The sequence below is a fragment of the Mirounga angustirostris genome, unplaced genomic scaffold (genome assembly GCF_029215605.1).
Source record: "Mirounga angustirostris isolate CCGP_5_RB_7025 unplaced genomic scaffold, mMirAng1.0.hap1 SCAF_4, whole genome shotgun sequence".
Classification (NCBI taxonomy): domain Eukaryota; kingdom Metazoa; phylum Chordata; class Mammalia; order Carnivora; family Phocidae; genus Mirounga; species Mirounga angustirostris.
In genome coordinates, this window is record NW_026991712.1 from 86358370 (window position 1) to 86372858 (window position 14489).

Below are 14489 nucleotides of genomic sequence, written 5' to 3' on the forward strand. Positions count from 1 at the left end.
TTTTTAACTATTTATTTTATAGGAGTCCCAGGAGGGAGAGAGAGTGAATGGGTGTGGTCAGTTCACCATTTTGCCCCAAAAGACCATTTAATAATTTTTGAATACTGATCTGTGATCTGTTATTTAGGAAATCATTTAGTCTGCTTTAGAGGATCTTCAACAAATGGCTGGGAGAGGTTTATTCCGGAAGCATTTGTTGAATACACATAATTGCAATTCTGTATGATAAATGCTATAATAGAGGTAACTGTAGGATGCTATGTGAATAGATTGAATAGGTGCTTTAGTTATTTGGGAGTGGGGATGGAAGATATGGAGAAAAATTTCTCAAAGGAGCTAAACTCTCATATTGCAGTAATTAGCTAAATGAAAAACCCATATTCTCTGAAGAGCATAGTTGAAAGCATGCAAACATAAGAGTATGGCAAAATTGGTGGACCTGAGAGTAGTTTCTCATAGTAGGTGGGCATGTACGCAGAAGGTGGTAAATAGAACTGGAGAATTACTTAGGAACAAGGTTCTGAAAGGTGTGTGTTCACTGGAATTGGTCTTGGAATTTTACCCTGAAAGCAGTGGGAAGCAGTTGTAGGATTTTGATTTTGCTAATGATGTGATCAAGTTTGCATTTTAGAATCAGGAGAACAGGATGGAAAATAGGAGAGTATTAGAAGCAGGGAGACAATGGGTGTGTGGGTGGCTCAGTTGGCTAAGCATCTGCCTTCAGCCCAGGTCATGATCCCAGGGTCCTGGGATTGAGACCCATATCAGGCTCCCTGCTCAGTGGGGGAGCCTGCTTCTCCCTCTGCCTCTGCCTGCCACTCCTCCTCTCCTCCTGCTTGTGTGCTCTCTCTCTCACTGTGTCAAATAAATAAATCTTAAAAAAAAATTTTTTTCTTTTATTACCGAAAAATGTTAATCCAGACTGTCTGGCTTCCCTTGTAATGAGAAGTCAACTGTGCCTAGATGTATTCTTTGTAGTTATCCTGCTTGGGGGTTCACTGAGCATTTTTGGATCTATGGTTTGGTATCTTTCATTAATTTTGGAAACTATTTGACCATTATCTTTTAAAATATTTCTTCTCTTCCGTTCTCTCTCTTCTCCTTTGAGGATTTTAGTTACATATCCCATGTGGTCTTAGATTTCTGCTGTTTTATTCATTCTTTTTTCCCTCTGGACTAATTTTTGGCTAATTTATACTTACCAGTCTTCAAGTTCAAATATTCTTTTTTTTTTTTTAAGATTTTATTTATTTGACAGAGAGAGACACAGTGAGAGAGGGAACACAAGCAGGGGGAGCGGGAGAGGGAGAAGCAGGCTTTCCACTGAGCAGGGAGCCCGATGTGGGGCTTGATCCCAGGACCCTGGGATCATGACCTGAGCAGAAGGCAGACGCTTAACGACTGAGCCACCCAGGCGCCCCAGGTTCAAATATTCTTTCTTCTGCTGAGCCCAGTGTGCTTCTTTGTCTTTGGTTTTCAGTAGTTATGCAGCAGTGTGTCTAACATGGTCTTCTTCGTATCTGGTTTGGGGTTTGTAGAACTTTTTGAATCAATGATTTATTAGTTTACTGGGGCTGCTGTAACAAAGTATCTCAAACTGGGTGGTTTAAACATTAATTTGTTGTCTGTCTCATAATTCTAGAGGACATACATCCAAGAACAAAGTGTTAGCATGGTTGATTTTTTAAAATATTTCATTTGAGAGAGAAAGAGAACGTGCATGAGTGGGGGGAGGGATTGAGGGAAAGGGACAAGCAGATTTCCTGCTGAGCAGGAAGCCCAATGCAGGGCTCAGTCCCAGGACCCCAAGATCATGACCTGAGCTGAAGTCAGACACCCAGCTGACTGAGCCTCCCAGGCACCCCAGCATGGTTGATTCTTTCTGAGGGTCATGAGGGAAGGTTCTGTTCCTGGCTTCATAGTTTGACTCGTGGATGGCCATTTTCTCCCAGTATCTCTTTACATTGTCTTTTCTCAGTGTGTGTCTGTGTCCAGGTTTCCCCGTTCTCTAAGGATACCAGTCATTTTGGCTCAGGGCCCACCCTAATAACCTCATTTTAACTTGATTACCTCTGTAAAAACTTGTCACATTCTGAGGTGTATAGGGTTAGGACTTGAGCCTATGACTCTGGAGGGCCACACCCCATAACAAATTGCTTGATGTTTTTCACAAATTTTGGAAAATTCTCGACTGTTATCTGTCAAGTATTATTTCTATTCCATTCTCTCTTCTCTCCTGGAATTCTACTAATACATATATTAGATCTCATCACTGAGTTCCAAGTGTCTTTTTATGTTCCTTTCTGTATTTTCCATCCTTTCTCTCAGTGCTTCCTTCTAGATACTTTCTATTAACCAGTCTTCTAATTCATTAATTCTCTCTTCTGCTGAACCTTTATCTGTTGTTAAACCCATCAATTAATTACAGTTGGCTTATTTTTCAGTTCTAGAATCACCATTCGATTTTTCCCCTCCCCTTCCCTGATTTCTTTTTTAGAAAGAATTTGATTTTCTGCTAAATTCTGTTGATCTTTTTTCTTCATCTCTTCCTGTCTTTCATCTTTTCATTCTTTTTTAAATTGTGAAATATTCTCAAACTTAAACACCTTAAGTACATTATGAAGACATTTTTTTCCTGAATCATTTGGAAATAAGTTGATGTCCTATCACCCCCAAATATTTTCCTGTGTGTTTTCCTGCCAGACCGATATATTCTCCTTCACAACCATAAAGTATAGCCATTTAATCAGAAATTAATTCATACAGTGACATACTATTATTATATAATACTTAAACCCTATTCGGATTGACCAGTTTTTATAGCAAAAGATTCTGTCCAGAATAACAGGTTGCATTTATTGCATTTCTCTTTATTTTCCTTTGATCTAAAATAATTCCTCAGTATTTTCCTTGACTTTCATGTTCTAAATATGTTTGAAGATTATAAGTCAAAATATTTTGTTCCCCAGTTTGGATTTATGTGATGTTTTTTGTGATCAGATTTAGGTTATGCATCTTTAGTTGGAATATCACAGAATTGATTGTGTTCTTCTCTTTCCATTTTTTCAGTTATCCCACAAGTTTGATGTCTTCCACTACCTGTTATATTCCTTTTGATATCTTATTAATGTAGTATCTTCCAGGCTTGTCCATTGAGAAGTTTTCACTTGGTAATTGCTATGGATTGAATTGTGTATCCCAAAAAGATGTTGAAGTCCCAGTTCCTGGTACACATAAATGTGACCTTACTTGGATGTAGCGTCTTTGCAGATGTAATCAAGTTAAGCTGAGGTCATTAGGTTGAGCCTAATACAATATAACTCATGTCCTTATAAGAAGAGGGAAATTTGGATACAGACACACAGGGAGAACATCATGTAACAACCAAAACAGATATTTTAGAGATGTGGCTACAAGCCAAGGAACACAAAGTGTTGATGGCTACCAACAGAAACAAGGAAAAGGCAAGGAAGGATAGGCCTGCTGACACCTTGATTTTGGACTTCTAGCCACCCGAATTAGGAGATAATAAATTTCTGTTGTTTTAAGCCTCCCAAGTTGTGGTACGTTATTACCACAACCCTAAGAAAGTAATAGAGTAGTAAGTGTTTTATGGGGAGGTATTTTTGAAACGATGTAAATAACTTATTCATCATCAAACTTTCAATTTATTAATTTATTTAAATCAATACGGACTCATAGAGTCTTATTTATTCTATGTTTTAATTAATTACTACCAGTAATTATTGTGATGCTCAAATTGTCCCAGATTTGGCCAGTGGGATCTTCTTTCAGGCTGCTTTCTTTGTTCTTTTACATGTCCCCATCATTTTTGGAGCATTTTGGTACTTTTGGAACAAGGTGTTCCATCCCATCTTGCCTGGCCCTCGAATCAGTCATTTCTCCAAGGAGCCTGAGTTCCTTTTAGTGAAAAACCATTTAGAAACCATCTGAGTGGGGTTCCTGGGTGGCTCAGTCAATTCAGCATCTGCCTTCGGCTCAGGTCATGATCTCAGGGCTGGGATTGAGCCCCACATCGGCCTCCCTACTCAGCGGAAGTCTGCTTCTCCCTCTGCCTCTTCCCCTCTTGTGCTCTCTCTCACTCGTTCTCTCTCTCTCAAAGAAATAAATAAAATTTTTAGGGCGCCTGGGTGGCTCAGATGGTTAAGCGTCTGCCTTCGGCTCAGGTCATGATCCCAAGGTCCTGGGATCGAGTCCCACATCGGGCTCCCGGCTCAGCGGGGAGCCTGCTTCTCCCTCTGACCCTCTCCCCTCTCATGCTGTTTCTCTCTCGCTCGCTTTCTAAAAAATAAATAAATAAAATCTTTAAAAAAAAAAAAAAGAAATAAAATTTTTAAAAAGAATCTGAGTATTAGGTATACTCATTGATGTTGGGATATCACAGCTGCGAAACCACATCAGTGTACAGAGCTAGGAAATAGATGTGTGTATATACATACTTAATCGATATGTACACACACATTTACATCTATATTAATTTATGTATCTGTCTATATATATTGAAAACCGTGAGTTCACATTGTTCTCTCCAATCCTAGTCCAACACTACAGGATTCATTCTAGTTTTCTCCCTTTCCCTGTTTGTAATTGCTTTTTCGAACAATGCAAACCTTGTCCCCCTTATCTTCAATATAATCACTTATTTGATCAATCCCTGTGTGTAGGGGCGCTTGGGGGGCTCAGTCAGTTAAGCGTCTGCCTTCGGCTCAGGTCATGATCTCAGGGTTCTGGAGTCGAGCCCCGCATCAGGCTCCCTACCCAGTGGGGAGTCTGCTTCTCCCTCTCCCTCCACTCCTCCCCTCTGTTCATGCTCTCTCTCTCTCAAAAAAAAAAAAAAAATCCCTGTGTGTAGCCAGACTCCCAGCACTTCCATCCCTCCTCATCCACCTCTGGGCTTTCTCTGTATCTTGCTTCAGCATCCCATGCAATGCCTTCCTCATATTTTCCTCAACCCATTTTGGCTCCATCATCTTACTCTAGGCTACCAAGTCTTTTTTTTATCTCCAGCTAATGGATTTTGTGCTAAAGTGTTCAAGAAGGGATTTTTCTCTATTTTCTTGAACATGTGAAACATAACTATTTGGTTTTTGTCAGATAATTCCAATACTGGCTTCACTTGTTACAAGTCTGTTTCTAATGTCTTTTTTCTTTTAGGTCATTTGGTCTCATCTCTTGGCATGCTGGCTAATTTTGTATTGAGTGCTAACATTGTATATGAAAGTGTTTATAGAGTCTCTAGATGATTTCTCTTCCTCTAGAGAGTATAAACCCTTTCCCTTGCTAGGGTTTGCAGATATTGTGAGAGCTGATCATGTTAATCAGATCTGAAACTGAACTGACTTGGGCTGAATTGCAGTTTGGGCATGACTTTGTCTTCTTCTGGTTCTTCCCAGCTTCTGGCATGTAGAGTTTTCCCACTGAGAGGCTGGAGTGATCACAAGGGCCCCTCTTCTACTGCATGATTTGAACTCTAATCCTTGTCTCCTTAGCACATGAGACTGTGTTTAACTACTCTTTTCAGAAGTTTTCTGCTTGGCTTCTTAATTCCTTCTTCTTCAGAATTGAGGAAATAATCTTTTTTTTTTTTTTTAAGATTTATTTATTTATTTGAGAGCGCGAGAATGAGAGAGAGAGAGTACATGAGAGGGGGGAGGGTTAGAGGGAGAAGCAGGCTCCTTGCTGAGCAGGGAGCCCGATGCAGGACTTGATCCAGGGACTCCAGGATCATGACCTGAGCCGAAGGCAGTCGCTTAACCAACTGAGCCACCCAGGCGCCCCGAGGAAATAATCTTGAAGAGCTAAAATAACATATTGTTGAGCCATTTCTGTCCTTCCTGTTTCACCAGAATCTTGGCCTTTCAAGTCTCTAATTTCTATCTCTATAGACCAGCAGGACTGTTAAAAAGCTCTGCTTTTTCTTCATATTTAGTAGTGGCCCTCTGCCTTGTCCTTATACCTGAATTCTCAAATTCTTACCTGCCTCCTCCAAATCAGCAGAACCTTGAGAAGAAAGGTAGTTGCAGAATGTCAGCTTAGCTCTCTTTTCTCAGGGTTTCCCCTGCTGTAGGATTTGCCACTTAAGTTTTGGTTGCCTCAGCACTCCCCAGCACATTGAAACGTGTGCATGAGTGCATGTATGTGCAAGTGTGTGTGTGTGTATATATCTGGCTTTCCTAGTTGTTCTTGGTGGGAGCATTGCTCTACTACAAGCAGCTCAAGTATATCCAGAAGCAAAAGCTCAATTCTAGTGTATTCTTTTCTGTTCCATTCCTTTTTTGTTCGATCCCAAAATGATTTTACAATCTAATGATCCAAGACTCTTAACCAAAAGAAAAAGACACACTGTTTTAAGGCATTAACATTAAGATAATCAGATAATAGGATTTCAGCCAAGTGATGAAGGTTAACATCAACAATGGTATGTCATATTGATTATGTGTACCCTTGATATGACATGATAAGAATAGCGCTTTACCTCTATGGTCTTCCTCCCAAAAACCTATAACCCCAGTTTAATCATGAGAAAAACATCAGGCAGATCTCAAATTTGAGGGACAGTCTGTAAACCTGACTGGTACCATCAAGGTCATCAAAAACAAGGAAAATCTAACAAGCTCACAAACAAGAGGGGCCTAAGAAGACATGACTATTAAATGTACTGTGGTTTCCCACATGGGATCCTGGACTAGAAAAAGGACATTAGATAAAAACTGAGGAAATCTGCCTGAAGTGTGTGGACTTTAGTTAATAATAATTATCAAAATTGGTTCATTAATTCTGACAAATGTATCATACTAATGTTAGAGGCTAATCAAAAGGGATAATTGGGAACTCTCTGTATAATCGTCACAGTAATTTTTTATACCTAAAACTGTTCTAAAATTAAAAGTTTATTTCTTAAAAAAATCCATACTATTTGACTTCCTAGGCTATACTTTACTTATGGATTTGGTTTTTGTCTGTCCTCTTAGTCATTGCCATATCTCCAGTACCTAGAAGATTGGCCAGCACATTTAGGCCCTCCATAAATATTGGGTTGGTTAGATTGGTAGAAGAGAGCAAAGGAGGATTAAGTACAGATAACCTCTAAGTTTCTAACTTGGGCAACTGTATGGATGGTAATATTCATTTAGAGAGTACAAAAAGCAGAGACTGGGAACTATTCCATGCTTGACAGATGATTTTTTTGTTTCGTTTTGTACCGGGGTATAGTTAATAATAATGAGGAAATCTGGTCAAGGTCAAAATGGTAGCATCTTGGTTCTTTTCTCAGAGGAATAACTCTTCTTTTCCTCTTTTAGGCATATAAAACCTTCGCTAATCGAGTGAACAATTTAAAGAAAAAGCTGGATCAATTGAAGTCAACCCTTCCTGATCCTGAAGAATCACCTGTCCCTTCCCCAAGCATGGATGCTCCTTCTCCAACTGGTTCTGAGTCTCCTTTTCAGGGAATGGGAGGTGAGGAATCCCAGTCACCAGCCATGGAGAGTGAGAAATCTGCCACACCTGAGCCTGTGACAGATAATCGTGATGTAGAAGACATGGAACTCTCAGATGTGGAAGATGATGGGTCAAAAATCATTGGTATGTCCTTATGCGATTAATAGGCAACTTGTTCCTTATCTATTTTGCTTTCCCACCAATGAATCTATCACAGGTTGGTATTAAAAGATAGTTCGATCCTTGTAAGATTAGAACAGCAAGGTATCATTATCCTGGTTCAGGATTTGGTATGCCACATGGGCTAAAAATCATTGCTCAAGATCTGGTCCATTCAGTATGGCAGGACTAGCTACATGTGACTATTGAGCATTTGAAATACGACTTGTCCAACTTGAGATGTGCTCTAATTAAAAAATACACAGGGGAGTCTAGAAACTTAGTACCCCAAAAAAGTAAAAATATCTCAATTATTTTTGTATTTATAGCATATTGAAATGAAAATATTTGGGAGATACTGAGATAAAGTACATAATTTTACCCATTTCTACTTTTTTTTAATGTGGCCACTAGAAAATTTAAATTTGTGAGTTACATTTCTGTTGAACAGCACTGTTCTGGAGGGAGGGGCACTTATACTGGAATACCTTATTCTCTGTCATTCTTGACCTTCAAGATTCCAAAGCCACAGTTTCTTAATTATGCTTTCAAAATTAACCTGGGGGCACCTGGCTGGCTGAGTGGGTAGAGCATGTGGCTCTTGATCTCAGGGTCGGGAGTTTGTGCCCCACATTGGGTGTAGAAATTACATACATACACACATACACACACAAACAAACAAAATTAACCTGGATCAGTGCATTGTTTCTATGACACCCCCAGCTTTTATAATTATTCTTAGGCAGTTGGACTTCTGTTGAATTTAATGCATTCTCCATATATAGTGCATAGCCTTTAAAGTATTAAAAGGAGTATATTGTAAAGGCAATTTATTGCAGTTTCAAGTTAGTGCCTATAATTGTATCCCCCAGTTAGGCCAATTTCAGGAAGTCAAAGAAAAATACAAGAAAGTATGTACAGAGTTTCTATGTCTTAGAAAGCTTTCAGGTTAATTGAAAAGAAAGGACAGGATAATTTATGACTATAAATATCATTACTAAAAGAACACAAATGTGTACCAAATAATAACATGATCCCAGAAATGTACAAATTTAATACACAAACGCTAAGAAAATGCAAAGAAATCTTTGAAAAGATAAAAAATGAATTTGGGAAATTTATTTTAAGCAAGTATCGAAGGTGAGAAGGAACATAAAGAGTATGACTTATTTAAAAATCATGAAGTGAATGATTTTTCTCTAAAGCATAGTGCTTTATACCCCAAAATCCGGAACTAGTAGGACATGTTTCATACTGGAAGCAGAATGTGGAAAGCAGTAATGCAGTATCACCCCTTTTCTTTAAACAGTAGAGGACAGGAAGGAAAAACCTGTGGAGAAGTCAGCTGTATCAACTTCTATGTCTACAAAGCCAACAGAAAGTATTTCAAAGGCCTCTTCATGTACCCCAGTGCCTGTGACCATGACAGCAACCCCACCTCTTCCAAAGCCTGTGAATACTTCTCTCCTGTCCCCTTCTCCAGCGTTGGCTTTGCCAAACCTGGCTAATGTGGATCTGGCAAAGATCAGTTCTATCCTTAGCAGCCTAACATCAGTCATGAAAAATACCGGTAAGTGAACCCCATAAAGAGAATAAAAAGCTTATTTTCATCTTTCTAATTGAGCCATCAGTCTGGTTTTTTGTTTTTTTCTTAAATTAAAAGTAATTTTTTAAATCAAAAAATAAAACCAATACATGGTCATTATAGAAAAATTAGAAAATAAGAGAATAAAATAAATATCTACTACCCCAGAGGACACCACTTGTGTCCAACCTGTGTGTGTGTGTGTGTGTGTGTGTTTGAGAGAGAGAGAATGTTTTGGTAAATATTTATAATAATTTTTCTTTCAATAATTGAAGTATATTATATATGAATTTATTTAAACCTTTATTACTGGGCATCTGGTATGTTTCCAGTTTTTCACTATTATAAAGAATAATGAACAACCTTGATGCTAAACTTTATGCACAACCCTTCCTAAATGAGTATATAGGGCTTTTTTTTTTCCTTCATGGCGATTTTAATGAAAATACATAAAAGTAGAGCACCTCGCACCTCCCATGTACTCATCACTCATCCTCAGCAGTAGAAACACATGGCCAGTCTTGTTTCTGCTATGCCTTACCCAATATTGATTATTTTGAAGAAAATCCCAATTATCTAATTTCTTTATAAAAACTTAAATATACTTTTCTAAAAGACAAAGGCAAAAAAATGAACATGTAGGTTTTTATTCTTTTCATGTTAAAACTAAAATGATTACCAAAAATGTGCTACTTTATGTCCAAGTACATGAAAGTTCCCATTGTTCCTCGACCTCTATAACACTATTTTGTCTTATTTTAATACTTTGTCAAATTCAGTCTTAAAAAGTCATTTATTCGGGGATGCCTGGCTGGCTCAGTCAGTAGAGCATCCAATTCTCTCTCTCTCTCTCTTTTTTTTTTTTTAACATGTAATCTCTACACCAAGTGTGGGGCTCGAACGCACAACCCTGAGATCAAGCGTCCCATGCTCCACTGACTCAGCCAGCCAGGTGCCCCAAGCATGCAGCTCTTTTTTTTTTTTAAGACTTTATTTATTTGTCAGAAAGAGACAGAGAGCACAAACTGGGGAAGCGGCCGGGAGAGAAAAAAGCAGGCTCCCCACTGGGCAAGGAGCCCAGGGTAGGACTCTATGCCAGGACCCTGGGATCATGACCTGAGCTGAAGGCAGACGTTTAACTGACTGAGCCACGCAGGCGTCCCAGCATGCGTTGGGTGTAGAGATTACTTTAAAAAAAAAAAATCCGGCACCTGGTTGGCTCAGTCAGTTGAGTATCCAACTCTTGATTTCAGATCAGGTCATGATCTCAGGGTTGTGAGATAGAGCCCCATGTCGGGCCCCCCAGTGGACGTGGAGCCTGCTTAAGATTCTCTCTCCCTGGGGCGCCTGGGTGGCTCAGTCATTAAGCATCTGCCTTCAGCTCAGGTCATGGCCCCAGGGTCCTGGGACCCAGCCCCAAATCGGGCTCCCTGCTCAGCAGGAAGCTTGGTTCTTCCTCTCCCACTCCCCCTGCTTATGTTCCTCTCTCACAGTGTCTCTCCCTGTCAAATAAATAAAATCTTTAAAGAAAAAAGAAGATTCTCTCTCCCCACCTCCCTCTGCCCCTCTTGCCCCCCACTCTCTCTCTCTCAAAAAAAAAAAGAGTCATTTGTTTTAATTTACATCTCTTTGATTAAGATTCAGTTAAAACTTTTTCATCTGTTTACCATTTAGTTTTCCTTGTGAAATACCTGTTCATATATTTGGTCATTCAAAAATTATTTTCTCTTCTTTTTATATACTTTTATTCTATATTAAAAATTAACCCAGGGGCACCTGGGTGGCTCAGTCGTTAAGCGTCTGCCTTCAGGTCAGGTCATGATCCCAGGGTCCTGGGATCGAGCCCCACATCGGGCTTCCTACTCTGCGGGAAGCCTGCTTCTCCCTCTCCCACTCCCCCTGTTTGTGTTCCCTCTCTCACTGTGTCTCTCTCGGTCAAATAAATAAAATATTAAAAAAAAAAAATTAACCCAATATTTTAAAATATAAAGCTGTAGGGGAACCTGGCTGTCTCAGTCCCTGGAGGGTGCGACTCTTGATCTTGGGGTAGTGAGTTCAAGCCCCATGTTGGGTGTGGAGCCTACTTAAAAAAAAATTAAAATGTAAAGATGTAAAGGAAATTGCTTACATGATCTCATTTTAAAGGCCAGTTTAAAAGCAACGTATAAATCACATAGAATTATGCAGTGGCTAAGTTACACAATTGTAATGGCTCTGGTCGTAATCAGCCATTAATACTTACCGAGCACCTACAGGACTCTGAGGTATAGGTTACATTTGGTAGAGAAAAAAATACGTTCCCTAACTTTCTTTCTACTGGCTCTTAAAACTGACAAATACATATGAAAAAAAAACTTAATACTGTTTACTTTAAGGGTGTTCCAAGTTGACAGAAGCAGATTTTAATCTAATTTTCAATTTTTCCTTTGTACAAGCCATGATATGCCTTATTTGTGGGTCTGTCACAGAAACATTCCTGATTGAGTGGAAAGTATCATGAATTTACTGGTCATTTTGAATTGCATTTTCTTGAGTTAATCTTTCTGCCACCAGGGGTCAGTCCTGCATCAAGACCATCTCCAGGAACGCCTACAAGTCCCAGCAACCTTAGCAGTGGCTTGAAAACACCTGCACCTGCCCCGACAACATCTCATAATCCTCTGGCAAATATCCTCTCAAAGGTGGAGATCACCCCAGAGAGCATTCTGTCTGCTCTTTCCAAAACCCAGACACAGTCAGCCCCAGCACTGCAAGGTAAACTGACATATGCCAGAGGGACTTGAATTGTGAGTGTTTGCCTCTGGCCTAATCCTGGATTCCATTTCTGAAGAATCCAAAGCCATGGAATGTATAGTACAGTTAATTATCTTCTTTGTATGTATCATCTGTAAGCTGGCACTAATAGAATTATAAAATGTCAAAGCTAAAAGAGACCTAATACCATCTAGTTTAATCCCTTCCTTTTCAGGTGAGATTAAGGCTAATGAGGTGATGTGATCTGCTTAAGGTCACACATTGATCTATTCAGTAATGAACTGAGACTAAAAGCCAGTTTTTTTGACTGGAGTCCACTGTTCTTTCACCTACACCACGACCCCCCCCCCCGGGGGGGGGTTGCATTATTCCAGCTCTTATAGTATATATATTGAGGTTTATATTTTTAGTGTTAACCAAAGCTAAAGATAGTAAGAAAGGTCAGTCTCCTATCAAAAATCTTATGAGACGGGGCGCCTGGGTGGTGCAGTCTGAAAAGTGTCTGACTCTTGGTTTCGGCTCAGGTTGTGATCTCAGGGCTGTGAAATCAAGCCCCGAGTCAAACTCTGCACTTAGCACAGAGTCTGCTTAAGACTCTTTCCCTCTGTCCCTCTCCTCTTCTCTCTCTCTTTCTTTCTCAAATAAATAAATCTTTAAAAAAAAAAAAAAATCTTCTGAGGGCGCCTGGCTCAGTCGGTTAAGCATCTGCCTTCAGCTCAGGTCATGATGCCAGGGCCCTGGGATCGAGTCCCGCATCGGGCTCCCTGCTCAGCAAGGAGTCTGCTTCTCCCTCTCCCTCTGCCTGCCGCTCCCCCTGCTCATGCTCTCTCTCTCTTCATCTCTAAATCTCTCTCAAATAAATAAATAAAATCTTTAAAAAGAAATCTTACGAGACATAATTTTCTTTTTTTATGTCCTGATGTTTTAGAGAGGCCTCTATAGGTATAGCACATCTTTTTTGTGTTTGCCTACCTATAATCTCTACCTTATTTGAACCTCTCTATTCAGCTTTGCTAATTATCTGTTCTTTGTCTAAAACTGTCTGCTTCTAACATTTTTTCATAAGGCTTACCTGCTCTCTCTTCTCCAACCTTCCAGATATCCACACAGTCTTTATTTAGCACCTAAGTGTAATTATGCAATGAATTACAAATACCAGAGCAGTATCTTCAATACAGCAATTTAACTTTGTATACAGGCTCTCAGCCAGGAACCTCCAGGGGACATTTGGCAGTGTCTGAACATATTGTTGTTTGTCACAACTGTGGTGGTGGGGGGAGTGCTACTGCATCTAGTGGGTAGAGGCCAGGGGATGCTGTGAAACACCCCACAATACAGAGAACGGCCCTCACAACAAGCAATAATCCAACCCCAAATGCCGGTACTGCTAAAGTTGAGAAACCCTGCTTTATATGAATCTAGAGCAGAATAGGTTTCTATTCATTTTATTTCCTAAACTCTTCTGTAAGTGGATCAGCCAAGGACTAGATTATAGTGAACTCTGCCTTTAGATAAGATAGCGAAGATTTTTGTTACACACAATTCAATGCTATTAAATAGTAATCCGTAGTTACCATATATTGGCAACAGCAGTCAAGGATTAATGATATACTTCAGCGTATCTAATGGTATGAATTTTTAGAGATAATTAGTTTGAGGGATCGGCATGGTTACGATTTCTCCCTTCTAGGCCCTCTTCTGTCACCATCCTACAGTTACAGACAAAAATGTTGAACTCACTTGTTTTTATTAGCCTCTTATATGGGTATAATAACATTTACAGCTTTTCCTTTCAATAGATTATTATACCGTGTCTTATGGACTTTCTCATCAGGCAAACTTTGAGTAGAACTAGGTGTGTTCTGACAGAATGTTTTTCTGGAGACCCCAGAAAACAAGCTTTGTGGAGTAACAAGGTAGTTCATCACCTTCCATTTTCTTGTGGGAAGTAGAATTCTTGACTTTTAAAAAACTGTAAAAGGAATCTCTTAGAATCTCTGATTGTGTCACCCACAGCTATCATTGACAGGTTTTCAACACAAAAGAACAACTTCAGTGGGCACAAGGGCCATAGAGTATAGCCTGTTAAGATTGAAGAAAAGTAATATTTAGTGGTTTAGTGGTAAGAGAGCATCTCACCTATTACCAGAAATCTGAGTAATGTCTATCTTAACAAGATTTCATCCCCCAATATCTGAAAGATATGCTGAAATATCTTTTAAAAATCATGTGACATCATGTATCACATTCTATTGCTTGAGGACTTCTGGTTTTGGTATGAACAGTGGCTACTAAGAATTAAATCAAACTGTTAGTGGCGGTAAGTTACGTAGCCAGAGAACTTTTCGGAAATGGAACGTGGAGTTTATTTTTCAAGAGGATAATTGAAATAAACGATATTTCAATTATTCAGATATTAGTGAATATTGGATAACAAAAATCATACACTTATTATGTAGAAATTGTTGGCAGTTAATAATGTTCCAAGGAGGGGCGCCTGCGTGGCTCAGTCGGTTAAGCATCTGCCTTC

At 39.4% G+C, this 14489-nt stretch overlaps 1 protein-coding gene across 9 annotated transcripts in view; it reads left to right on the forward strand.

Annotated features, from left to right (window-relative positions):
* RPRD2 (regulation of nuclear pre-mRNA domain containing 2) overlaps positions 1 to 14489 on the forward strand; it is a 100940-nt gene that overhangs the window by 74407 nt on the left and 12044 nt on the right. For all 9 annotated transcript variants that reach the window (XM_064588458.1, XM_054512641.2, XM_064588459.1 and 6 more), the window contains 3 exons: positions 7323 to 7605; positions 8930 to 9190; positions 11759 to 11959. In XM_064588458.1, the coding sequence (XP_064444528.1) occupies positions 7323 to 7605; positions 8930 to 9190; positions 11759 to 11959 (745 nt within the window). The remainder of the gene's footprint in view (positions 1 to 7322; positions 7606 to 8929; positions 9191 to 11758; positions 11960 to 14489) is intronic.